The 27866-nt window shown below is 33.9% G+C and overlaps 1 protein-coding gene across 6 annotated transcripts in view; it reads right to left on the bottom strand.

Moving 5' to 3' along the window:
* AGPS (alkylglycerone phosphate synthase) overlaps window positions 1-27866 on the bottom strand; it is a 160850-nt gene that overhangs the window by 42066 nt on the left and 90918 nt on the right. For all 6 annotated transcript variants that reach the window (XM_077957233.1, XM_015110421.3, XM_077957232.1 and 3 more), the window contains 4 exons: window positions 21848-21975; window positions 10912-10963; window positions 6356-6432; window positions 4384-4496 (listed from right to left, as the gene is read on the bottom strand). In XM_077957233.1, the coding sequence (XP_077813359.1) occupies window positions 4384-4496; window positions 6356-6432; window positions 10912-10963; window positions 21848-21975 (370 nt within the window). The remainder of the gene's footprint in view (window positions 1-4383; window positions 4497-6355; window positions 6433-10911; window positions 10964-21847; window positions 21976-27866) is intronic.

Here is a 27866-nt window from a genome sequence, read left to right as displayed (position 1 = left end):
TAAAGTTTCAAAACAAAAGGAAAACAAGTCAGAAAACTGCTGTGGCAAGTGCTTAAAGGAAAATAGCTTAGGCCATAGCTCAAGTAGATGATATAAAATAGAGTCAGACTCTGAGTCCAAGACAGAAAAACCACCACAGGTCTAGGAACAGAAACAGTTCATCCATCCTGAACCTAGTGGTGGAAGGAAAGGAAAAGAGAAAGAGGAGTAGGAAAGGGTGTAAGACACCTGTGTTGGGAATATTTGAGAAAAGAGAATGCCAAGTATGTACCTGATGAGAAGTAACAGGTATAAACATTTAGTAGGCTTGCCTCTGTTATGTCAAGATGAGACAAAAAGTCCTACTTTTCAGTCCCAAGTCATCTTTCTTTAGACCCTCTTTTAATATTTCTAATTTCTGGCAGCAGGCAGGAAACAGATCTGTTCACATTAGGATCCAGGGAGATAAACCACAGAGAAACATGCATTTTCTCACTTAAAGCAGGAAGAAAGTGGATGTCCTTTCTAAATTCATAAGCTCAAAGAAGCACAGTCAGTCTGGGCTTTACAAGGAAATCACAGACTTATGATTGAACTTTTTGAAACTTTTCTCTTTTTAGCTTTCAGAATTGTCAATATTCTAGCCAGAATTACCTTAAAATACAATATATAAGAATAGTAGGGCTTAAAAATTAAATGCTTCTAAATTGTGACTTTTGTAATCACTCCAATATGACTGCATGTAGATTCAAACTGCTTTATATTAAAAGTAGCAACATCCATCCCCTACTTCCTGCTGTCTCCACAAATTTCAAACATCAATTCAAGGTTTTTAAACAAATTTAAAGCTGTCTCATGAGGAAGGACTGGAAAGACTAATGAAAGAGGAATGAGAGACAATCTTTTTATATAAAAGGGCCATCTGGTGAACCTAATCACTCTCATGTTGAATTACATTAAACAACTTAAGCATGCTTTAAAAATAACGATAACATATTACCTTAAGTTCTATGGAAAATGTCAAAACACCTGTCATGAGTGCTGACAGGTAATGTTTATTCTGCTCCGCTCTTGGAGAAGTTAAAATACATTACTAGCAAACATGGATAAACAATCAAAGTATGATTATTCATTACGTGGCTACTATGTTCTGTTGGGTCATATGTGTTCAAAGGTATTACTGTGTTGGAGTGGGAGTGAAAGGCAAGCAAAGAGAAAAAATGGCTAAGACAACACATAAAAATGCTCTAAATTGTTGGGAATACTTCATAAAAATCAATGTAAAGTTAATGAGGCAGCAGAGAGTTTCATAAACAAAAAAATAAGGTATAGATGAATAATGCCCCAATTCAAAATAAAATATATGAGCTAAACAAGCACATGAAAACTGTAGCAGAAAGAAACTTGGTGGTGCTTTCCCTTGTCTTGTTACGCAGGAGAGATGATTGAGGATTGAGGGTGGGAAGAGTAGCATTTTACCTAAGTAAAATATCCTTGAATATTCAGTGATTACAACAAAAAATTAGTCCCTACAGAAAACCGGTGGGATACTAGAACTTCTGAGAGAAAACCAAAAGAGGGTATTTCCAAGTATTAAAAACTTAAAATAGGCCCAGCGCAGTGGCTCATGCCTGTAATCCCAGCACTTTCGGAGGCCAGGGTGGGAAGATTACTTGAGCCCAGGAGTCTGAGGCCAACCTGGGCAACATGGCAAAACCCCATCTGTGAGCCATGATCAGGTCACTGCACTCCAACCTGAGCGACAGAGCAAGACACTGTCTCAAAAAAAAAAAAAAAAAAAAAAATTGAAATAGCTCTAAGGGAGCCAGGATGAAAGCACATTAAGAAATTAATTATAACTAAGAAGGAACAAATAACAGCAAAAAAAAAAGAGAGAGACCTCAAACGGAGCCAGTCTTTAACTCTTTACCCTTGCTTTAAATTGAATCTCATTTACTATAACCTATTTTTAATGGACAAATTTGATACAAGTTTTGTTTGAGTAAGCAAAACTGCTGGAAGTACAGCAATAGTGCTTGGGCTTAAGTATCAGTATCTGAAGGCAGCTGGATGCCATATCTTAAAGAAGATTCACTTATATTTTTAATTGGTAAATGGATAGTGACATACGAGAAAACAAAACTGGCATTACTGACATTCATGTCAGTTGGTGGCTCAAATTAAAACTGACAAAATGAATGCCTGTAATCCCAATACTTTGGGAGGCCGAGACGGGTGGACCACAAGGTCAGGAGTTCAAGACCAGCCTGACCAATATGGTGAAACCCCGTCTCTACTGAAAATACAAAAGTTAGCCAGGCATGGTGGCATGAGCCTGTAATCCCAGCTACTCAAGAGGCTGAGGCAGGAGAATCACTTGAACCCGGGAGGTGGAGAGGTTGCAGCAAGCTGAGATCACACCACTGCACTCCAGCCAGGGTGACAGAGCAAGACTCTGTCTCAAAAAACACAAAAACAAACAAACAAACAAAAAACCTGACAAAATGTTTTGACAAATACCTAAAGATGAAAATACAGTTTTACAGGTGGCACAGTAATTAGGCACAAACAAAGTAGAATAAAAGATAGCAGGAAAATATAGCATTCACTTACATTCATTCATTCAACAATTACTACATCAAGTATTTAGTAATAACTAGACATCAACAGTGATGCACAAGAAAAGACAGGTCATGCCCTATAAAAATTATGAGGCACAACAAACAAGCATTATGTCATCATCCTACCCCATTCTAAAAGGAAATGTGACACATTACTAACTAGTGATGACTTACTAGTCATACTTAATTGACATTATAAAGATAGATCCTAAAAACTGAAATTCCTCTGTGTGTGGGTGCGTGTACAGATGTGGAGGTGTGTGTGAGCGGGGAGAGGACTGAGGTGAAACTAAGCAAATTTAATCCTATATACAGTTATTCAAATGATAAAGCAAAATGCACCCTTCCATTTTCCTACAAGTCCTTCTGAGAAATTATGAAATCCAAGTAAATATTTAAATATACAATGAATAATTTTTTAAAGTTTCAGTCTCTAATATTTAAGGCTAGAGTAGGTTTTAAATCTCCTTGTTTCTTACTAATATCATATGTTTTAAGAAAACAATCTTTTAACCAAATTACATACATACTCCCTATAACTTAGAAACTAAAAAATGGGTACATACATAGGGATAAATTCCTTCTGGGAAGGAAAACATGTACATTTCAAAAATTCCAACAAAAATAAGATGACCTGAAATTCAAGTCTTCTGGTCATTACTTGGATTTTTGTAACATAATTATTTTTAAGTGATTTAGTTAAAATATCAGCAATTCCCAAAACAGTTATTAAGAAAAGATGAAAGATGAATAAACTTTCTCTTTTACTGAAAAAATTAAAATTCCATTTGCCAATTTCAGAAAAGGGTAAATATAAAAGTGAGACATTTTCAATACTTAAAAATAGTACAAAAGTAAACTAAAATTTAAGTCTAAGATTAGACTCTTTTCCCCTTTAAGAATACTGCACGTTAACACTAAATTCAGACAACCCTAGAAATAAAGGGCTTATATATGAAAAAAATACATAAAAGTGGGGCATTCTAAAACACATGGCTCCAAATTAAGTGTTCATTTGTTTTCTTAAAAAACAACAAAAAAGAAATGAAAATAAATATTTACAAAGAACTCATATTAAGCATAATGGATACGATATATTTTAATCCCTGAAATAAAAAAAGGAAAGAATCGTGTCTAGAAACTGTTAGTTTATGTACTTTAAAAGGAAAGGAAAAAATGTAGTCCTGATAAATGGCATTTTCACTATAGTTCTCATCGATCAATCTTACAATCCATCAAGAAGACAGAAACCACGCTACCATTATTCAGTTGGTTATAGATGTGAAATGTTTTCTGTTTCTTTATACCAACATAAAACAGTAAGTGACAGGGGGTGGAGTATAGATAATTTATCAAATACCTTCGATTAAACACAATTTTCTTTTAAAAACACACTAGTAGCATGCTTTATACATACACTATTATCACCACAGAGTAAGAGGACAATGAATTTTCTATTTTACTCTAGAAGAACAAATATCATGAAACTGACATTAATGTAAAAATCTAGGAAAAATACAATGTTTAAATAATAATATATATATAATTAGACAAGAGCAACATATCAATCTAACTTCCTAAAAATTTTGGAAGTAAACCAAAACAATATTTTAAATTTACTATCATAAATTACCACAAATTTAATACCAAACTGAAATTAATAACTGCTTTGAGACATGCAGTCTCCTTGGAGACATTAATGCCTAGTACTTTAATAATTGCTGGGTGATATTAGAATCTTAGCTTTTAACTTTCTCTTGGCATTATGAACTTGAAGCCATACCCAAATTTTGCAGCAATATCATACACTTGTTTTTCATGTTGAAGAACCTTCTCACGGTCCCCCTCAAAGAGCAATGTGGCTACACTTAGCTGATTTGGGTCAAATCCTTTAAACTACAAAAAAAAAAAAAAAATTATTATTATTACAGATAAGTCTTATCCTACAAAATAATAAATCAAAATACACTTTGCTCGTTTCCTTCTGATATGGGCTCAAATACATGGATTTCTTAAAAACTGAGCTTTGGAACTTTACATGTCAATCACTAAGAATGTTTAATAAATCTATTCAGGTCATTACAATGTAGTAAAACTATTCAGCACAGAAAATACACTTTATTTCAAAGTATGCCACAGTGTTAATCAAAGTGACATATTGCTTATGTAAATACAACAAATAACTTGTTGAAATAATAACTATGATAAAGAATCAAATAAAAAACTGCAGAATGATAGAATAAAGTAGCTGGATATATTGGGCGGGAAGCAAAAATCAACAACATCCCTACATACTAGCAATAACTTCTTATTAAATAAAGTTTTCAAAGGCAATATTACGCATAAAACTAAAATAGTATCTAACAATCTTAAAAAGAAATATATTAGGAAACATATCTAAAACATATCCAAAAAAAGGTGAGTAAGACATATGCTCCTAAATGCATAAACTAAGTATTATAAATCACTCAATATTTCTCCAAATTAATGTACTAGTTTCTTCCAATTCTAATAAAAAAACCACAATGAACTTCCTAAAATGATGAAAAGTTTCTAAAATTTTTCTAGAATAATAAAAAGGTGATGGTGATAACAAGGAAAATTCTGAATAGCAACAGGGAAAAATAGACCTACAACAATGAAATCTATTTAATTTTTTAAGAACAAAAAGCTCATTAAAAGAGACTGAGATGCACTAAAATGGTGTCTATTTCTTAGATAAGCATATAAGATACGAGGCATAGCAAATCAATGTATGAGAAGCACAGATTAATTAATGGTGCTGCCACAACTGGTTAACAATTGGAGGAGCAGAAGGGGAAGATTAATTTAGATCTTTTTCACATAATAAAATGGAAATAAATACAAATAGTAATAAAGACAATTTTAAAAAAAAATTCTCATTTATTATGAGAGAGAGTGAAGAAAATGGCCCTGATCATATTTCTGGAGGAAGGAAGGCTTTTCTAAGCTTAGACTATATTAAATAATCACAGGAAAAGAGATAAAAATTTGAACACCAAAAAATAAAAATTTTACACCAAAAAATAAAAATCCTGATTAAAAAAGGAGATGCCTGCCTGGAAAAAAAGAAATTATTTACAACATTTATGACAAAGGGCATCGAATAATTCCAATCTCAAAAGGATACATCAAAACACCAAGAAAAAAGCATGAAGCTGTTCCCCCACCACCACCTGGCAAAAATAAACATATCCAACGAATTCACACAAAAATTAGATCTAGAAAATAAAAGAAAGCGTTAAAGTTCAGTCCCATTGGAGCTTCAAAAAACATGAACTAGAAGAAAGAACTGTTTCCCCCCCCGGGTAAATTTAAAATGTAACAAAAAGAATCCCACATGGAATAACAAGGATGCAAGGAAAAGAAGGTGCTAACTAACACTCTAGGAAAAAAATTCAACAATCATAGGTTAAAAAAAATCCACACTCTTATTTCACTTTATAGATATCTTCCATAAAGGAAAAAACTCAAACTATAGAAAATGTTATGAAAACAGAACTGTTCAAATGCAGTGTTATTTTTAGAAGCTTCAAAACTGGAAAAGAATTAAAATTTTCTGAAACTGACTGCCTGATTGATTTACTTAATATTTACTCCAACATGAAAAATTATACTTCTGACATGTACATAGCAACACGGAAAAACACCCTTATAATAGGTGCATGTGGGAAGAAAGCAGAAAACAGATATCTTAAGCATTTAAAATTTTAGCATTTTATAAAAATTCTTACCTTTGTAATATAAAACTTTTTTAATCCATCCAAAAATGATGTAAAAATAGAGGAAACCTGAGGTTTAAGAGCATGACCTAAGAAGAGAAAAAAGTTTATATAAATAGGTTATTCTGTTTTTCAGAAGATCAAGAAGCTACTCCAAGTTAGTATCCTAAAAGAAAGTTTTCATGACTTTAATTTTTAAAATCTTCCCATTTACATAAGTATTTATATTAAGATATATAGTTATATTGTTTGATACTTTTATCTTCTTTCAAATGTCACAACTTTTTATTTACAAATCACATTATAAATTTGATTTTTCAAGTCAAATTACTATATGTAATTAATACTACACATAGTTTAGGTATCTTTCAATGGTATGGTTTACACATAATAAAATTACTTCATTAATTTTTATTTCATTAAGAACACCCATGGTGGCTGGTTTTACTTTTATTTTTTTTAATTATATAGAAACTATTCAGAACTATAACCAAATATGGAGTTAATGACAAGTTTAAGGTTGTTTCTTAATTAATTCTTAATTCAGTCAGAATTCTTGGCATAAAACTAGCAATTGCTTCCTTAATCACACCCGGAGAGTTAAAATTGCCAAAATAACATAAATGGAGTCTCAAAATCTGCTAAATTAACATCTTTGCCTGCAGATTAAGCTTAATTGAGTGAAAACCTTTGACTGTTTTCTCACTGTTTTCAGAAAGAAATGACGACTCGACTCCTATGACTGTTACATTTAAGAGTCATGCATCTGGCTTCAGTGTTAGCAGCCCAATTCAGAAAAAGGTGTCATACCATTTATATAGAATTTTTATAAAGAATTTCAGTCTTAAGTAAATCAATATTATCTCCAAATAAAAAGTTTATTTTTTTTAAAAAAGCCTTTAAGGTTTGGGGATTTTGTTTTTAATATGTAGGCCCTTCCTTTTGTTTAGTTTAGAAACAGCAAACTAGCTGTTTATACAACTATCACTGGTAGTTTTTTTCTATCCATTTTTTATAAGAATCTCAATCTGTAATACTACTTATTACTACATTTTTGCTGATTATAATAGGAAACTGTGTTACAAAAAAGACCAAGTAATAGAAGTCTTAACCAGAGGCTGAGAGTTAGGTATCTATGCTATACCTGGGGCATTAAAACAAAGCAACAAACAAACAAACAAACTGAACTGCAGGTTAGATAGAGATCACCCTAGCAATCTTTTTGAGCTCCTTGATCACAAGTAAGAGATATGTTTGGGGATTTTCTTCTTTTATTTTAAACTATCAGAGATGCTTCTTAGTATAACTAGCATTTTAAGAGACAATTTCTAATATCTATAAAGATAGAAATAATGTATCATCAAAACATTCATTTCTGGTCCCAAATGGAACTCATCCTATATTACAATTAGAAATAAGTATATAAACATTTTTATATTGAATGTGCGTGTTGTGTTCTTGGCAGAAGTTGAAATTATCTATTCTTCATACAAAAGCCTTTATACAAAAGATTCACTTATCTTTATACAATGCATGAGGACTCCATATGATACTACTCTGATATGAAATAATCCTTAAGGGTAAATGTTCACCTTAACTCATTGAGATTTATATGCACAATTTCCATTAACGCTAGTAGAATTACTCACATACATCTCTGATACTAAGGTGACATGATAGCTTTGAAGAACAAATTATTGTAAAAGTGATACTGACTTTTAAGTGGGTATTAAGTGGATATTAAGCATCAGTATCAACTAGAAAATAATATCTTTTACTTTTTCTTAAATATGTTGCCTATCAATATAATTACATTTTAAATATATTCTAGCTATTGTGGGTTTTTTCTTCTTTTTTTTTTTTGGAACGGAGTCTCACTCTGTCGCCCAGGCTGGAGAGTAGTGGTGTGATCTCGGCTCACAGCAACCTCTGCCTCCCCAGTTGAAGCAATTCTCCTGCCTCAGCCTCCCGAGTAGCTGGGACTACAGGCGCCTGCCACCATGTCCAGCTAATTTTTGTATTTTTTTTTTTTTTAGTAGAGACAGGCTTTCACCATGTTGGCCAGGTTAGTCTCAAACTCCTGACCTTGGGTGATCCACCTGCCTTGGCCTCCCAAAGTGCTGGGATTACAGGTGTGAGCCACCATGCCCAGTCGCTATTGTGGTTTTTTAAAATATTAAACTAATTTCCAAATTTACTAGCTGGACAGTTTGATTAGTGAACTTTCTGTTATTTCAATGTTAATCAAGTCATTTAAACGGATTTATTAATTATCTATATTTTAAAGCAGTGGTTACAGACAGTGCAAAAACTCTTGGGCTTTGTAGTCAGACAAATCTGGGTTCATCCCCAGCTCCACCACATATGACTTGTGGACTATGGTCAGAGTAATGAGCCTTTGAGTCATTTGTAAAGTGGAGATACCACTCTGACGAACAGTCATGAAGAGAATTTTATAAAGTGTGCTATTGACAATGTGATCAGCACTATGCTATCTAGGATTTGTTCACCCCCTTGCCAGTTTGATGACTAATTGAATCACGTAAAAATGCCTATTATGTGATAAGTGCAGGTGATAGAAAAATGACTAAGAAACATACCCTAAATTTGAGAAACTTTAGTTTACAGAGGACATCTTTGGATTATTTCATTATACTCAATGATATATATCATTTCAATATACTAAAATTAGATGTCAATATAATGTATTAAGAGTTGTACCTGAGGTAGATACCATATTAAAAATATTCACAACTAATAATATGGCGTGTGCTTTGTTAACAACCAATGTGGTATAAACACCAACCAATCAGCCATATGGTTAGTGCAAGGTCTGGACACCCTTTGCTGTGCTAAGCATTATTTCCTCTGTTGCTTGATCAAGAAGCCATGGGAGGATACATTAATGTAAAGGCTTCAATTAAGTAAAAGTAAAAAAGGTTATACAGACAGCCAAAAAGCATGATCAGATCTGTATTTCAAAAGGATCGCTTTGGTGGCTAAGTAAAGGGCAGAGGGAGGGGAGACACAGTGAAGACTAGAGAAGGTAGAACCTATAATACCACAGACGAGAGCAAGCTAGAGGGGAGCAAGTAAGTATGTTTTCAGGTATAGTAATGAGAACATGGAAGAGGGATGACAGGGAGACTTTCTTTAAACCTTCACTTTAAATTGTTATGGATTTCAATTATAAATAAGTATGGCCAAATCATAACTAATTTTACAAAGGTGCCTATGTCTAATATTGTTTACAACAACAATAACATATAAATGAATAACACAGTCTTATTAATTAGATGCATGGCTCTCTTTAAGATCTCTAAATGCAGGCCAAAACACACAAGTGGTTTTTCACTTGATTTAAGTATTTCATTACTTATAGAACATATTTATCTTAAACTTTTGTCAGTAGTATAGTATTTTGAAAGTAATTTACTTAAAGGAATAAACAATTATGACTAACTTAGAAGAATGTAATTTTAAAACTCTTGGTATGTTATGAACCTGACTTTAGTTAAGTTTCTATATAACTATAACCATGCTTCCCCAAATTAAAATCTCAGCTTACTTTTAGACATGACAAAAGCCTGCCTATCTTTGCCTTTAGTATTTATTACTGAGCGATCACTCCCATGATTTTAGGAATTGTTTTGAGGATATTTAAATTCTATAAACTTAAATCCCAAAGTAAACTTCACAATATAACTACAACCCATTATAATATCTTTTTCCCAAGACCACCACCCATTCTTCTATGTTATTTAATCTACCCAATCAGTCCAATCAGTCTAGGTGTTGTCTTCAATTCCTCCTCTTATTTAGCCTTCCACATCCAGTTAGCAAACTGATTTTCTGAAAATCTGTCATCTGTTCTCTACCTCCATTGCTGCTGCCACGCTCAAAGTCCTCAAACTTTGCTTCTTGAACTGTTTCATCTCCTAGTGTCTCTCCTCCATGCATGTACCCTTCTAATCTAACCTGCACAGTGCTACCAGAATGAGCTAAGCCGTAAAGTTGATTGATTTTATTCTTCAAAGAAATCCCACTGCTGACAAGACAAAATCCAAGTCTATCCTGCAAAGCCCTAGTCTACCTATCCAACTTTATCTCATACAACAACCCTAACCCTACCCTCTATTTGAACCACATAGAACGATTTGAAGTCGTTAACACACATTATTGAATTTCACACCTTCACATTTTTGCTGCCAAGTGAAGAAGTCTGGTAGAGAAGAAGAGACATCTAGGCAAACTTGTATTCACCTTTGAAGATTTAGCTCAAGCATCTCTCTTATACAAGCCTTTTCTGACTCTTTAACCTCAAGCAAAATCAAGAAGAATCAATTCCTTCATTTGCAGCCCATGGTATCCAGTGCAGTCTTCTTTCACAGGACCTCCAACACTGCTGCCCTCACTCATTTATGTAATTGTCTATCTTCATTAGACTGACACCTTCCTGAAAGGCAAGACTGACCTTCTTTCTACCTAGGCACTCCATACTCTTTCTACTGATATTTCATAAATTTCTGTGGCTAAATGACATTTTAAAATTATCACTCCTTACTTACCAAACTGAAACTGCTTGTTGTCCATGAGGCGAATAGATGCCGGAGCACATCTCTGTTTTAAAAAGAAAAAAAAAGGTGATACAAATTTAATACAGTAAAAAGCTAGACAGGTAGAATATGAATATTATCTTTCTATATTTAAGAGATCAAGAATTTAGTTTCTAAGGATTTACAGAGGAAAAAAAGTTAACTTTTCATATATTTTTATGAAGACAAATATCAATGACTTCTATAAAATATTTGGAGAGAAGAAATCTGCAGATACAGATAAATACAAACATAAGTTACCAGATTTTAAATTTATCAGCAGAAAAAGCTGCCTAATGTCTGGCAAAGACATATGACAATATCCTAAAAGAAATAACAGACCCCAAAGCGGATTATTTTAGAAGAAAGATGTTTCTATAACTAAAATCCAGTGCCTCAAGTATTACGCCATCTTATAAACTATACTGTATCTTATCCACTGTAAAGGCAGAAGATGAAGACATTGTGACTTTTAGATGAGCATTATTTCAGTAAACCACACAGCCTCCAAAAATCACTTAAAACACACACACATGCACACGTGTGTGCATGCACACACACACACAGCTTTAAAGTCATATTCCAAACAAAAATTACATTAAAACTATCTTATTTTCTATTTTGTAGTCTTATTAAATGTATAATAGTTTAAAAATGTTAAATGTAAAACCTGAGTAATTTCAAATCTTGGCATAAGGGTATCTTTGTAGTTGGGTTGATACTTCTAAAAATGTTACCAGTTTCCAAAAATACTAAAGGAAAAATCAGTTTTCTTCACATTTACAAATCTGAAATGTTTTTAATAAAATGGGCACATTGACTTCTAATAAAATACACAAAGCCTGATTAGACCAGATTTCTTTTCTTCATAAGTAGAATATACATATAACATACATATTTATATATTTTGGCTTAAGCACATAAGTAAAATATGAGAGAGTAATAGCCACTCTGTCATTCATAACAAAAACATTTTAAGTTCTTACCAACTTGTAAATTCCATCTCCTGCTATCAACCACATTCTACTCCACCTTTATCAATGGCAAATATTATTAATGAAAACAATTCATGCAAGTACACATATATCAGAAAATGGGAGGGGATGGGCGCAGTGGCTCACACTTGCAATCCCAGCACTTTGTGAGGCTAAGGTGGGCAAATCACTTTAGGACAGAAGTTCAAGACCAGCCTGGCCAACATGGCGAAATCTTGTCTCTACTAAAAATACAAAAGTTAACTGGGCATGACGGTATACACCTATAAGCCCAGCTAGTTGGGAGGTTGAAGCACAAGAATCACTTGAACCTGGGAAGCAGAGTTTGCAGGGAGCCAAGATTGCGAGACCTTGTCTCAAAAACAAAAACAAAAACACACACAAAAAAAGGAGGGAAAGGAAAGTATACTACATTTAGTATAGTAAATTTCTATGGGTATTTAATCTTTAAAACAATTAAAATATGCAGGTCTTGATTAAATCTTGGTTTGCAAACACTATCCATAAAACATATCTTGGAGATAACTGGAATAATCTTATAGAATGAATATTAGATGACATTAACAAATTACTGCTGATTGGCCAGGCATGGTGGCTTACACCTGTAATCCCAACACTTTGGGAGGCCAAGGGAGGCAGACTGCCCGAGGTCAGGAGTTCAAGACCAGCCTGGCCAACATGGTGAAACTCCATCTCTACCAAAAAAAAAAAAAAAAGAAAAAAAAAATTAGTCAGATGTGGTGGCACAAATCTGTAGTCCCAGCTACTCAGGAGGCTGAGGCAGGGGAATTGCTTGAACCCAGGAGGCAGAGGTTGCAGTGAACCACTGCACTCCAGCCTGCTGGGTGACAGAGCGAGACTCTGTCTCAAAAAAAAAAAAAACTACTGATTTTCTTAGACATGATAATGGTATTGTAGTTATAAAGAAGAACACTATTCTTCTGTCTTTAGGAGATGGTGCTGAAGCATTTACATTAAGTGTCGTAAAGTCTGCAACCCAGGCTGGGTGTGGTGGCTCACACCTATAATCCCAGCATTTTGGGAGGCTGAGGCGGTAGATCACCAGAGGTCAGGAGTTCGAGACCAGCCTGACCAACATGGTGAAACCCCATCTCTACTAAAAATATAGTATTAGCCGTGCGTGGTGGTGCATGACTGTAATCCCAGCTACTTGGGAGGCTGAGGCAGGAGAATCACTTGAACCTGGGAGGCAGAGGTTGCAGTGAGCCGAAATAGCGCCATTGCATTCCAGCCTGAGCAACAAGAGCGAAACTCTGTTTCCAAAAAAAAAAAAAAAAAAAAGTCTGTAACTTAATTTCAAATGGTCCAAAAAACATATACACATACACGTTAAACAGAGCAGAAAGTTAATTACTGTTGAATATATGAACTGGATAGACAGGTAATCACTGTACCAGTCTTTCAAATTTTCTACATGCTTAAAATTTTCAAATTAAAAAGCTGGAAAAATGGCAAGAAAGCTCCAGAGCAACTGCTTTATCATATAGCAACTAATATTCAATTATATTACGTGTGATTTTAACTTCATAGTCGAGTCACATAAGCCAGCTATCTAGTATTCCTATTTGTATCAAGGAGACATAGTAGATGGTAACAGACAAACACTATCAAAAAAGAACTAATAAGCTAATGAAAGTTTTTTAAAATTTTTAGATATTAGTTTTTCAACATGAACTTTTTTGAAATTATCCAGTTCAAACCAACAGTTTTAAAGTCTCATACTTCAATAGTACCAGACTTTTAAAAAGTCAGTTTTTCAGTTATTGTCATAACTAAATGCTTATATAGGTAAAGCACTCAAAAATAGCATCTAGGTTGGCTTATGATCTCCTGGCAATTGATATTTGTAAATCATTGTACATCATTCTAAATATACAAAGCTGAATATGTTTCTTATAATTCGAAATAATTAAAAGTTACCACTACAGTTAATTAAATGGAAGGTTCTATAATCAAAAGATGAAAATAATGTTACTATTCTCAAAAAAACAACATTCAATCTGAGTTACTATTCGTACAGTTAAGATTAGGTTATGTTTCCACTGCTTTTTGGTAGGTTTAAAAAAACCTCAAAAGAGTGCCTTTAAAAGTTAGAGACAGCCCAAGTTCTGAGAATTTGAGCTCTAAATTCACTCTCATGTTATTCACTAATGCCGGGCTGAGAGTGTTCCACAGATTTTGTAAAGGAGGAAAAGAGGTCCTTGAGTTAAAGTGACCCCTGCTGGTAAGTGATCAAAACTAACCTGAGAGGGAATATTTTTACAAATTTTAATGATGGGTTAATGGTAAGCTCAGGGAATTCAAGAACACTCAAACAGAAATTGCTTACTAAAACTGAGTTAATGAAATAATTGATTTCTTTCCTGCTATGATAAATGTACCCTTACTAGAATCTCTCAAATCATCAAACTTGTAACTAAGTATATTTTATACTTAATAGTCTGAAACTACATGAAACCTGATATGGACTAATACAGAAATATCAATATAATTTTTTACTTGAATAATGAAATAAATAACCACAATGACCTCACAACATGGATACAAGACTGACTTCGTCAAATTGCTGGCAATTTCTTCCCTTTAGGGATGCTACAACCAGGAATTTACTTGATTGCATAATCTGAAAAGTAAAAACTAACTACTCTAATTAGTCTTACTTAGTACTCTCTGCACTAACTTAAAAAGCAACATATTTCTCAATCCTATCATTTTATTTAAAAATATTTCCTCTGCCAGGTGCAGTGGCTCACGCCTGTAAATCCCAGCACTTTGGGAGGCCAAGGCAGGCGGATCACGAGGTCAGGATATCGAGACCATCCTGGCTAACATGGTGAAACCCCGTCTCTACTAAAAAATACAAAACGTTAGCCAGGCGTGGTGGCAGGCACCTGTAGTCCCAGCTACTCGGGAGGCTGAGGCAGGTGAATGGCATGAACCAGGGAGGCGGAGCTTGCAGTGAGCCAAGATCATGCCACTGCACTCCAGCCTGGGCAACAGAGCGAGACTCCATCTAAAAAAAAAAATTCCTCTAAGAAACACATCAACATATTTCTGCAAAACTGGTTTTTCTAAAACTAAGTCATAGCTCTTACTTGTCACAGGAAAAATCGGAACTTGCAATTCAGATGAGACATATTTGAGAAGGTACCTCTTAAAAGACTAGTTACCAGCACAATAAATTCAATATTAGCATATATTTCACATGTCTGAGGGGTTTCTGCTAATGTAATGTCATAAGGATAAACTATAAAAGTATAAGCACTGAATGGCAGCTGTATAACTCTGCTCCATGGCTAAGGAATGAATTATACTTGATTGAAAACATTTGTTTCCTCAAAGGGTCAATCCAACATCCTGTGTAGACTCTGGAACAGCCCAAATTCTTGAGCCTAGAGACTACATTGGAAATAGTCTATCAATCTCATGTTGCATCAGAAGCAAATGCTTCAATACTAAACTCCACATGCTATACAAAAATTTGGTCACGAAAAATTATCATAATATGCAATATCCTCAGTAATTACTAGAAGTCAAGAACCACATCTAACTACATACTATCCATTGCATTATGTTGGTTATCAAGCTAAGAGCATACTACCTCAAATAAAAGGCACACAACAAAATTGATTAATTTAAAAGCTCAAATCCCAGCACTTTGGGAGGCTGAGGAAGGTGGATCACAAGGTCAGGAGTTTGAGACCATCCTGGCTAACACGGTGAAACCCTGTCTCTACTAAAAATACAAAAACAAAATTAGCCAGGCATGGTGGCGGGCGCCTGTAGTCCCAGCTACTTGGGAGGCTGGGGCAGGAGAATGGTGTGAACCCGGGAGGCAAAGCTTGCAGTGAGCCGAGATCGCGCCACTGCACTCCAGCCTGGGCAACAGAGCGAGACTTCGTCTCAAAAAAAAAAAAAGTTCAAAAAAGGCTATGTAAAAAAAAGGTAATCTGTTAAATGTGAATTTCTGGATATAAAAACTTAAAATGTAGACAAATTCTTCTTCTAACTAGTAAGTCAGAGTTGGTATCACAGATGAAATGATAAACTATTTAAGGCTACAGTTATTACTCATTGGTCATCTTAGAGATGACATACTGACTTACAGCTAGGAGTCCGTATGATAAACAATAAGAAGTTTTTATTTTGACAAGTCAATTGTTGCTTGGTTTTAAAGAAGAAAATAATACATAATAGGGAGTGAATATTGTCCTCCACTTATATTAAGGAAAAGACCAAAAAGCCAGTCTCCTAATTATAACTTCATAGTTTTTCAGTTTAGTAAAGGTATAATAACTTGTTCTGAGTAGCTTCTCATAGAGAACATGTCTCATAACTGTCTTAATTTTGCTTGATCAAACAGTAAATGATCCAATTAACCAAACATTTGACTAGGGTTATTCTCTCTGCTTCAGAGAAAGAAAAGCATGACACAAAAACATGATTTAAAATAATTTCAGTTTCTCTATGTAATAAATACTCCCAAGAATTACTGTTGAATAAAAAGAAATTTTAAGTGTTTTATAAGGTAAGTGCTAACCCTGACTCCTTCCAATTTATTTGAACTCCTCCAAGATAATTAATTTTAAAACAGAACAATTCATAAAATTTGTCTTCCCAAATTATAATCTAAAATCACTAAAACAAACAAACAAAAAACCCCAAACCTTTATCAGTTTAAAATTGTTTAAAATAAAAGTGATAGAAGGAAGGAAAAGTTACCCTCTGTCAAAAGGTAGTGGGAAGAAAAGCTGCCTTTTCATCTGTAATTCTGAAAACCTAGTTCGAAGAAACTAGGTTTTACTGAGAAGAGTTTTGAGAGGAATGAGTACTAATCAATACCAAATACAGTTTTTCCTCTCGTTAGAACAAATGTTTCTCTCAAAATACCATAGGGCACAACTACTAAGTTTTTATTGAAAACAAACAAAAAACCCCAAATTTCAGAAATTGCTTCTGAGCTTGTTTTAACACTCAGTTTTCCTTTTAATCTTATAAAGACATTGTTATTTCCAAACTAACAATTTTATTTATCTCTTTTAGAGAATAATAAAACGTTATATCTAACACTGATATGCTGATTAAAAAACATTATTTCCCTCCTCTTGAGAGGTTACAGTAGGAAATGTATTTTCTGAGAAAGTCTTAAAAATCACTTACCCATCTACTGAATAAAGTAGGAGATTATACTGGACTGCCACTTATGAGAAAGAATCACATTAATCTTCCACTAAATCCTCCTTTCTAGCTTTTCATGAGGCAGTGAAGTATTAAAACAGGATACCTCCTCACATGGACAAAGATCGGATAAGAGACCTTAGAATCCTTCTGCTGCCAGTATAAGGTTGCTTAATTTATTTCCTTCAGTAAGAATAGTAATAAAAATATACATATAGCCCACTTTGCTATTTGTGAACAATAGCAAAATGTATGTTCTTTCTCAAAAGATATTCATCCAAAATACAGTTTCCCATTTCAAAAGCAACTTGAATCTGAAAATATTGCAAAGATGGAAGTGCTATAAAATGACAGTGAAGAATTACAAGCAACCAACTCATTATTCAATCAAGAATTTGGCACAATCATAAACCATGTACCATCTACTTTAATGGATCTTAATTCCCCTGCTATCAACTGAAATTCCAAATCCCAAATTGAACAATGACTAGTGCCAAAACCTGATTTTTTTCAATTTTTCTGCCTGAAAACACTATTACAAAGGAAAGCAGCAAATACTGTACCACTCTTGACATATGAGACTTGTATGTTCTATAAACTAATATATAACTTTCCCTAAACAATTATAAAACCTTTTATCCATTTCCAGGTAAGATAAACATTAATGCCTCTCTATACGTGCATTATAATAGCAGGAAAATATGTAAGTTCTCAAAATTGTTAGATGTCCAAATCCCAGTAATTACTCTTAGTAATTGCTCCATTCTTAAGAGCAATGCTTGAGAAAAAAATGTTATCTATCTAGACTTTTAAAATCAGTTTCAAGTAAGACAAACTTCCTAATCCATAATATTTATATCTCTAAAAATTGTCAATTACTAAGTACATAGAACCAAATTGTCATAACTATAGACTAGAAAGGAACTTTATGACCTGTTTTTTTAACCACATAGTAGCACTATCAATCATTATCTTTATTTTGTTACAAGATACATAGCTAATACAGTTTTTTTTGTTGTTTTTTTTTGAGACAGGGTCTTGCTCTGTTGCCCAGGTTGAAGTACAGTGGCACGATCATGACTCACAGCAGCCTAGACCTCCTGGGCTCAATGGATCCTCTCACTTCAGCCTCCCAAGTAGCTAGGACTACAGGCACATGCCACCATGCCCAGCTAAGTTTTGTATTTTTTGTAGAGACAGGGTTTCGCCATGTTGCCCAGACTGGTCTCAAACTCCTGGGCTCAAGTGATCTGCCTGCCTCAGCCTCTCAAAGTGCTGGGATTACAGATGTGAGCCACCGTGCCTGGCTCACTATAGTGTTTTGTAGTGAATTCAGATTATAGTCATTGCGTGAACCTCCTAAGAATTGTTTAAAATGAGTAAAAGGACAAGTTTCACTGATTTGTGCAAGGATGAAGGAAAATTCCATACTTGCTTTTCAATAATAGCACAAGTAGGTCTTCTGTGTCACTTTCTATCAGGGGCATATCGAATTGTTATAAAAACTGTATCAGATTAAACCAACTATTGATGTTGGAAATCAACATTTCCATTGTAATGAAATTATAAAGTTAGTATTTTGATACATTTTTACATCACTTCTTACTAATGAAATTTAAGATAGATTTACATGTAAGTATTTGCAGTGTGGAAAAGTAGATGGAGCATCAAGAAAACATAAAATATGCATACTTCTAATCAAAAGATTTATAAGTCTACTAAATCTGTGCTCTATAGAGGGGAGATATTATTGAAGAGGCAGAGTTGGTCAATACAGACTGAACATGACCTCTCTGAGATCTTTTGTTGAAAATAAATACAAATCCCAAATACTTTTATAACTTCTGTAATTTTTAAAAAATCTAATTTGGGGTTGGACATGGTGGCTCATGCCTGCAATCTCTACACTTTGGGAAGCCTAAACTGGAGTATCGCTTGAGTCCAGGAGTTTGAGACCAGCTTGGGAAACACAGGGAGATCCCATCCCTATGAAAGTTTAAAAAAAAAACATTAGACAGGTATCATGGCGTGTGCCTATGGTCCCAGCTATTCAGGAAGCTGAGGTGGTAGGATCACCTGAGTCCAGGAGATCGAGAGGTTGCGTTGAGCTATGATCATGCCACTGACTCCAGCCTGAACGACAAAGTGAGACCCTGTCTCAAAAAGGAAAAATCTAATTTGGCATTCATATTTTTTTTCATAAAATTAGAGGTAATAATGGTGAATTAGAATTATGTCATTCAAGACTTGAACAAGAAATGATATGAACTACAATTCTTTAATAATGCTTTTTGTGGCTGGGTGCGGTGGCTCATGACTGTAATCCCAGCAATTTGGGAGGCTGGGGCAGGCGGATCACCTGAGGTCAGGAGTTCGAGACCAGCCTGGTCAACATGGCGAAATCCTATCTCTACTAAAAATACAAAAAAATTTGCCGGGCATGGTGATGGTCACCTGTAATCCCAGCTACTCAAGAGGCTGAGGCAAGAGAATTGCTTGAATCTGGGAGTCAGAGGTTTCAGTGTGCCGAGATCGCACCATTGCACTCCAACCTGGGCGACAGAGTGGGACTCCATCTTAAAAAATAAACAAAAAAACACACTTTTGTGGGGGGGAATAGTGAAGCTCAACAAAGATAGAAGGAAAATAAAAGTATTTAAGACAAGCAGGGGATGGAATTTTCCTTCATCCTTACACAAATCAGTAAAACTTGTCCTTTTATTCATTTTGAAAAATTCTTAGGATGTTCACCCAATGACTGTAATCCAAAATCATTACACAACGATAAATTATAATACAAAGGGAAAACACTTGAAATTTTAAAAGCTGCTCATTAAGAACAATCTGAAATTAATGAAAACATATATGGAAACATCTTTGTTTTATTTTTCAATTAGTGAACTTCTGGTCATTAAAAAAAAAAAAAAACAAAAAAAAAACACCCTAGCTTCCCGTTCTTCTGTGTATTAATTCATAGGCAAAACCATAAGGCTCTGCAAGTTCTTTTACTTCTTAATATCTGGGGTATCTTAATTTGAAACTTCTTTCCTCTGCCTTTGAATGATGGAGGATTTTTAAAACAAGTACCAGAACACACTGGAATGTCACCACTCAGTGCTTTGATGTTACTTTAGTATAACAAATACTATTCACTCCAAAAACTTACCTCCAATCGTCCTCTACTTAATAATCCTTTAATGTTTTAAATATTATTGCCATCTTGTCATTTTAGCAAACATGGTGTTAATACTGTATACTCTAGCTCCCTAACCATAATATCATATCCCCAAAGTTCTAGTGAATTAGGGCCTCTAATGTAAGGATTTCAACTGTTACGAATCACTTCTGCCTTACCACTACCAAAGTAACTTGCCACAAGTCCAAGAATGCTTATTCCAGGACCATACATCCTTTTGAATCCTCTCCCTACCCAGGAGTAGTCTAGCAATCAAGATCAAAGGACCTATACTAAGTCTAGCAATCTAACTGACAAGTAAGTGAAGGTACTTGAAAATTACAAAAATTATCCCATCAACTGGTGAATTAGGTAGCCATATAGCTGGACTTCATGAAAGTGGGAAACTGCCAGACAGAATGAGTGTCTCAGAAAGTAAAACTTTATGAGTGTATGGAATAAACAGCACTGGGAATGATATATATGTGGGTAAATAATGTATATATTTTTTCTCATTTTAAAGTTCTTTAAAGTATTAATAGTGGTTGTCTTGAGATGACAGAAAAATGAGAGACTCTTCATCATTTTCCTTTTCTGTACCTTAGAAATTCCAAGATAAACATAGACTACTTGCTCGATATTACTCCTTTGCCTCAACAGATTCTTCCTCCACACTGCTCTGGATATCAGGAAGCTGACCTATATGGGTCACATCAAAAACTCTCTTGTCCTCAAGATTCTACTTTGGTATAACTGATAGGAAGTAGTAAAATTCCAGGAGTTTGAAGAAAGAAAAAAAAAAAGAGAGAGGCTAGAGTACATCACTTCTTCTCCAATGGGAAAAGTTGAATTAAGAATTATTCATAAATAGTTGTGAACAATAAACCAAATGCCTACAGAGATGTAGAAATTTCCATACTGACATAACTAAATACATAAATAAAATTACTTAGCATTATCTAGTCTTAAATAATATATTTTTTGAGAGGAGAAAATAAAAATTATTTTTAGCATATTATACATACTATATTCCTTAATTTAAGCTATAGCCTAGATAATATTATAAAACAAAGTATAGCCTAATAGCAGCACATTCTATGAATTGATGAAGTTGAATTATCTATATTTAAATTTTGGGGTCTTTGATATTTAGCCATTACTTTTAATTTCAATAAATGTCTCAATTTAAATTAAATATCACTTCAATTAATCATAAAATATCTTACCCAAAAATAACTTAAGGTACATAATAGTCAATAAAAGGCAAAGTTATCTGAAGCTATCAAAGTACGTATCTTACCTTGGCTTACAATCATATAGCCATCTAGACCAAGACATAGGTTTGATAGAAATAGTAACTGCACTTAAAGGGATGACTATACAACACTACCTTTTCATATAGAACTGGGTAAAAACCACAAAAATAATACAACTAAATATGAAGATTAGTTGTAACATATCACAATCAACTATGTAGTAGAATTTGAAAAATGTAAATACATAAACATATATATGTATATACATATATTTTTTATTTTACCTGTTTTGCAATTTCTCTTAAACAGGCTACTCCTTGTTCAAAATTAGGGAAAGCTACCGAGCCATACTTTTGGTATTCAGGGACTGGTCTGATTTTTATTGTAGCTTCTGTTATTACACCAAGAGTTCCTGAAAAAAAGAAGGGGGAATAATCCAGTACATCACATGACAATTTCCTAAATCATATTTAAATCTATTTAATCTATTAATTCAATTTATTATGCATATTTAAATTTATGACATCTACCTGGGGAATAATGGCTACTCTAGTCATTCTAGAAAAAATTATAAAATTAAGCAAATTTTATAATTTCCCAAAAAAGCTTGAGGAATATGCTTTACTTAGTTATGTACAAATATTTTTCAACATTTTAAAGTAAAGTTTCTTCAAGAAGGTTACTTTTAAATGGTTGTTAAAGTATTACAACTTACTAAAATAAAAAAAAATCAAAAAACAATGGATTCTTATGTCTTATATGTATTCAGACTAAAGTGTATTTTGATATTTGTGCTTATTTTTAGTCTTAAAAACAATTTATTGGGGGAAAAAACCCTAACCTTCAATGAGAATCTAAGATAATACAAGAAATCTGAGGAAATATTATCTCGCTTTTTTCCCTAAGAATTAACACAAAGAAAAGATAAAGGCATTACTGAGATGCCCTTTTAAGAAACAAAAAACACCAGATGGAGACAAAGTAGTTATTATAAACGTCTAACATAAGATGACCACCAATAAAAGAAATGCTCTTTAAAAAGAAAAATACATAAACATACACACAAATTAAAAAATGAAAAAACAAAAGTAAAAAAAGATTTTTTAAAAATGCTCTTTTCTTTTTCATAAGGGTAAGGACTAATTAGAGAGGAAAAAATAAGTTAAACTATTATATTCACAAAGCCAAGCTTTTCAAATGAATGGTTTCTGATGTACAAATGTTAGAAATTAATAACGCTATTAGTAAATTTTCTGAGCATCATTTTAAAAAAAGAATAAAGAAGGGGAGAACTCTTTGAAACTGCAGATCTTCATAACACAAGAAATTTTAAAGTTTTGCAAAAACCAAAGCTTCCAATAAGTTTACAATATAATTGAAACAACTTGTCAATATATAACACAGGATTAAAAACTAAGACAAGTCTATGAAAAGCAAACTACATTAGATCACAACATATTCACCACTATATAAACATGATTTCCTACTGAGGTTATAAAATAATTATGACTTGTATGATCATAAAAGCTTTGCAAGTTTGGCTTCATAAATATTTTAATACAAAATAGATATACCTTACAAAATTTAAAAGAGAACAAAAGTGACTAAACGTTCTCTTTTGTTTTAGCATCTTTACTGAGACATAATTTACAGACAAAATTCAACCATTTAAAGTGCAAAATACATTTATTTTTTTATTTTTTTGAATTTTTGAGATGGAGTTTCGCTCTTGTTGCCCAGGCTAGAGTGCAATGGCATGATCTCAGCTCACCACAACCTCCGCCTCCCTGGTTCAAGTAAATTCTCCTGCCTCAGCCTCCCGAGTAGCTGGGATTACAGACATGCACCACCATACCTGGCTAATTTTGTATTTTTAGTAGAGACAGGGCTTCTCCATGTTGGTCAGGCTGGTCTTGAACTCCTGACCTCAGGTGATCTACCCACCTCGGCCTCCCAAAGTGCTGGGATTACAGGCGTGAGCCACTGCGCCCAGCCCCAAAATACAATGTTTTGTGTATATTCACAGACATGTGCAACTGTCATTACAATCTAAGTTTAGAACATTTTCATCATCCCCCAAAAGAAACCATATCCACTAAACAAACCCTCTCCATTTCCACTCCCACACTCTAGCCATAGGCAACCACAAATCTATTTTCTATCTACACAATAGACTTGCCTATTCTGGACATTTCACGTAAAAGGAATCTCATAATATCTGGCCTTGTGAGTGGCTTATTTTACTTACCAAATGTTTTCAAGGTTCATCCATGCTATAGCACGTATTAATATTTCATTACTTTTTAATTCCCAAATATTATTCCACTGTATAGTATAACTCATTTTGTTTATCTCTTTATCAGTTGATGAACATATGGAGTTCTACTTTTTGGCTACTATTAATAATGCTGCAATGAACATACATGTACTAGTTTTTATGTGGACACACGTTTTCCTTTCTCTTGAATATCTATGTAAAGACTTTCTTAATTTCAGAAAAAAAATTGATCCTATTCCATGTAATACCCTGACCCCAGCTACCTTTTCCCAAGGCTAAGTTCCAGGTGAGTGCAGCTGGGAGGTAGTACTCCCCTGTAGCTCCAGGCCCCAACTGGTGGGACAAAAGCTCTACCTTGAGGGTAGCACACTAAAACTGGGGTCCCAATGCCCTTGCCCTGGCTCATAAAGGGCTGGTTTCTTGCCAGGAGAAGCAAACCTAGATAACCTAATTTCCTACCCCACTTTCTCCCAGCATTCAGCTCCTAAAGCAGAGGTGTTACTCAGATAGAAACATGCCATTGTCCCCACCCCTAACTCCTGAGCCATGGTTCAGAGATTCTCTCTGGGGAGAGAAACAGGTCATAAGACAGATAGCTGCTAATCTCTTTCCAACGTAAATGACTTTATTTGCAACAGAGCATGGTGAAGTCCAAGTACAAGGACATTCTCAAAAACAGTGAATGATGTGGTAAAAAGGTAACTGGGAAGACACAGGTAGATTCACTAGAGATACAGCCTAAAATGCAGCCCATCTAGTTTGCCTATGAGACAATGCTCAGGAGGACCCCTCTTGTGCTCCTCCAAAAAATCCCAAACACTAACCTCCAGAACTATCCCTTCTAAAGTGTCTGATTTTGATTGGATTATTCTGGATTATTCTGATGACAATGTCACATCATTAAAGATTATAAATGAAGATAAACTATTAAGATGAATCAAATGGAAATTCTGGAGTTGAAAAGCAAAATAATTGAACAATTCACTAGAAGGGCTTAACAACAGATGGTCTCTGGCAAAAGAATGAATATCAAACTTGAAGATAGATGTATAGAGATTATGCAATATGAAGAACAGAGAGAACAATGGATGGTGCCTCAGAGAAATGCAGGAAACCATTAAGCACAGCAATTTATGTGTAACGGGAGTAGTGGAAGAAAAGCAGAGAAAGGAGCAGAAAAAATTATTCAAAGAAAGAATGGCTGAAAACTTCCTAAATTTATTAAAAACCAATAACCTATACATCAAGGGAGCTCAACAAATTGCTCAAAGGAGCAATACAAAGATATCCATAGACAGACACATCATAGCAGGAATGCTAAAAGTCAAAGGCAAGAGAAAAATCTTGAAAACAGCAAGAGAAAAATGACTCATCAATTACAAGAGAAAACTCATAAAGTTAACAGCTGACTTATCAGCAGAAACAATGAAAGTCAGACAGTGGTGGGATAATATATTCAAAATGCTGAAAGGGGGAAAAATGTGTCAACATCCAGCAGTTACCTTTCAAAAATGAAAACAAAATAAAGACATTCCCAGAAAAACAAAAGCTGAGAGGACTTCATTGCTGGAAAACAGGCTTACGATAAATACTAAAGGAAGTTCTTCAAATTAAAAGCAGGTGACCCCAAACAGTAATTCAAATTAACATATACAAAAAGAGAGCCCTTTTGAGTCTTCTTCTATTTTACATAATTACAAAAGATAGTATTAATGCATATTTCTTCTCACATCTGATTTAAAAAACACTGGTATGAAACAATACATATATGATGTATTTTTGGATCTATAACATATACAAATGTGATATATGTGCCAATACTAGCACAAAAGAAGCAAGTGAAAGTAAAGCTCTATTGGGCTAAGGATACGATTACAGATGGTAATGTAAACCCCCAGGAACAAATGAAGAGAAGCACAAAGGATAAACAAAATGGGTAATATAAAAAAAAGTTCTATGTCTAGAAATGTTGAGTATCCCTTATCTGAAATGTTTAGGACCAGATGTGTTTTCAATTTGGGATTTTTTGAATTTTGGAATATATGCATTCTACTTACCAGCTGAGCATCCCAAATCCAAAAATCCAAAATCCAAAATGCTCCATGGAGCATTTCCTTTGAGTGTCAAGTCAGTGCTCAAAAAGTCTCAAATTTTGGAGCATTTTGGATTTTGGATTTTCATGTTTGGATGCTCAACCTGTACTTGCCCTCCTTTCTTCTTTCAGCTTCTTTGAAAGCCAATTATATATAGTAGTAACGTTAGCAATGTATTGTTGGTTTGTAACACTGGTTACTAAGGAGGTAACTCAAAAAAGTATACAGAAAAACATCACTAAGGAAATTAAAATGCTACATTAGAAAATACTCACTTAAGGCAAAAGAAAGCAATAATCACAAACTACAGAAACAAAAAGACATGAGACCTACAGAGGGGGGAAAAAAAAGCAGACATAAAGCAGACATAAATTCAACCATACCAATAACAACATTAAACGTGAATGGACTAAACAGAAGAACAGACAGAGATAGTGAGATTGTTTTTTAAAAAGATCCAACTATTTGCTATCTACAGAATCTACACTTTAAATTCAGAGATATGACTAGATCGAAAGAAAGAATATATATAATACAAACAGCAACCACAAGAAAGCTGGAGTGACTATATACTAATATCAGACAAAACAGACTGAAACAAAATATTACTAGCTATTAAGAGGGGCATTTTATAATGATAAGCCATAAGGAAGGCAAAACAACAAATATAAACAGAATGCACCTAATAACAAGGCACAAAAATATATGAAGTAATAACTGACAGAAATGAAGGGAGAAATAGATAATTCAACAATAACAGTTTGAGACGTCAATGCCCCATTTTCAATAATGGACATAACAACTAGGCACAAGACCAAGAAGGCAATAGAGGACTTTTACACTATAAACCAATTAGACCTAACAGTATAGAACACTCCACCCAACAACAGAAGAATGTACATTTATTTCAAGTGCTCACAGAACATTCTCCAGGATAAACTACATGCTAGCAAGGTCATAAAATAAACTTGAACAAATTTCCCAAGACTGAAATAATACAAAGTACATTCTCAAGCCACATGGAATGAAATAAGAAACTAATATGAAAGAAATTGGAAAGCTAGCTAATACGTGAAAATTAAACAATACACTACTAAACAATCAACGAGTCAAAGAAGAAATCAATACGGAAACTGGAAAACAGTTTGAGAAGAATGGAAAGGAAGATACAATATACCAAAACTTATCAGATAAGATAAAGCAATACCTAGAGAGAATTGTGATGGTAAATGTCTGTATACATTTTTTAAAATCTCAAATAGCCTAATCTTCTACCTTAAGCTACTGGAAAAAGAAGAGCAAACTACATCTAACGCAAGCAGACAGAAGAAATTATTAGAGATTAGAGGTGAAATTAATGAGATCAAGGATAGCAAATCAATGAAACCAAAAGGTAGTTCTCCAAAAAGATCAATACAATTAACAAATCTTTAGCTAACGTGACTGAGAAAAAAAGAGAAAGGACACAAATCACTAGAACTGGAAATAAAATAGGGGATATTACTAGTAATCTCACAAAAATAAAAAGGATTATAAAGGAACACTATGAACAACTGTATAGCAATAAATTACATAACTTAAGACAAAATAGGAAAATTTCTAGAAAGACACAAACTACTGAAACTGACTCAAGAAGACAATCTGAATTATTAATTCCAACTAGTAATCCAAAAAATCCTCACAAAGAAAAGTCCAAGCCCAGAAGATTCACTACTGAATATCACCAAGCACTTTACAATTGGTTGTAAAGAATTAATAGCAATTCTTTACAAACTCTTTGACAAAGTAGAAGAGGAGGAAACACTTTCCAACTCCTTCTATGAAGCCAGTGTCTCAAAACCACCAAAGACATCACAAGAAAAGAAAATGACAGATCAATCTGTTATAAAGATGGGTGCAAAAAAACAAAATACTAAACAAAATATTATTAAC

Source organism: Macaca mulatta, chromosome 12, assembly GCF_049350105.2.
Source record: "Macaca mulatta isolate MMU2019108-1 chromosome 12, T2T-MMU8v2.0, whole genome shotgun sequence".
Classification (NCBI taxonomy): Eukaryota; Metazoa; Chordata; class Mammalia; order Primates; family Cercopithecidae; genus Macaca; species Macaca mulatta.
Note: the sequence above shows the minus strand (reverse complement) of the source record. Positions and strands in the feature narration are given on the sequence as shown.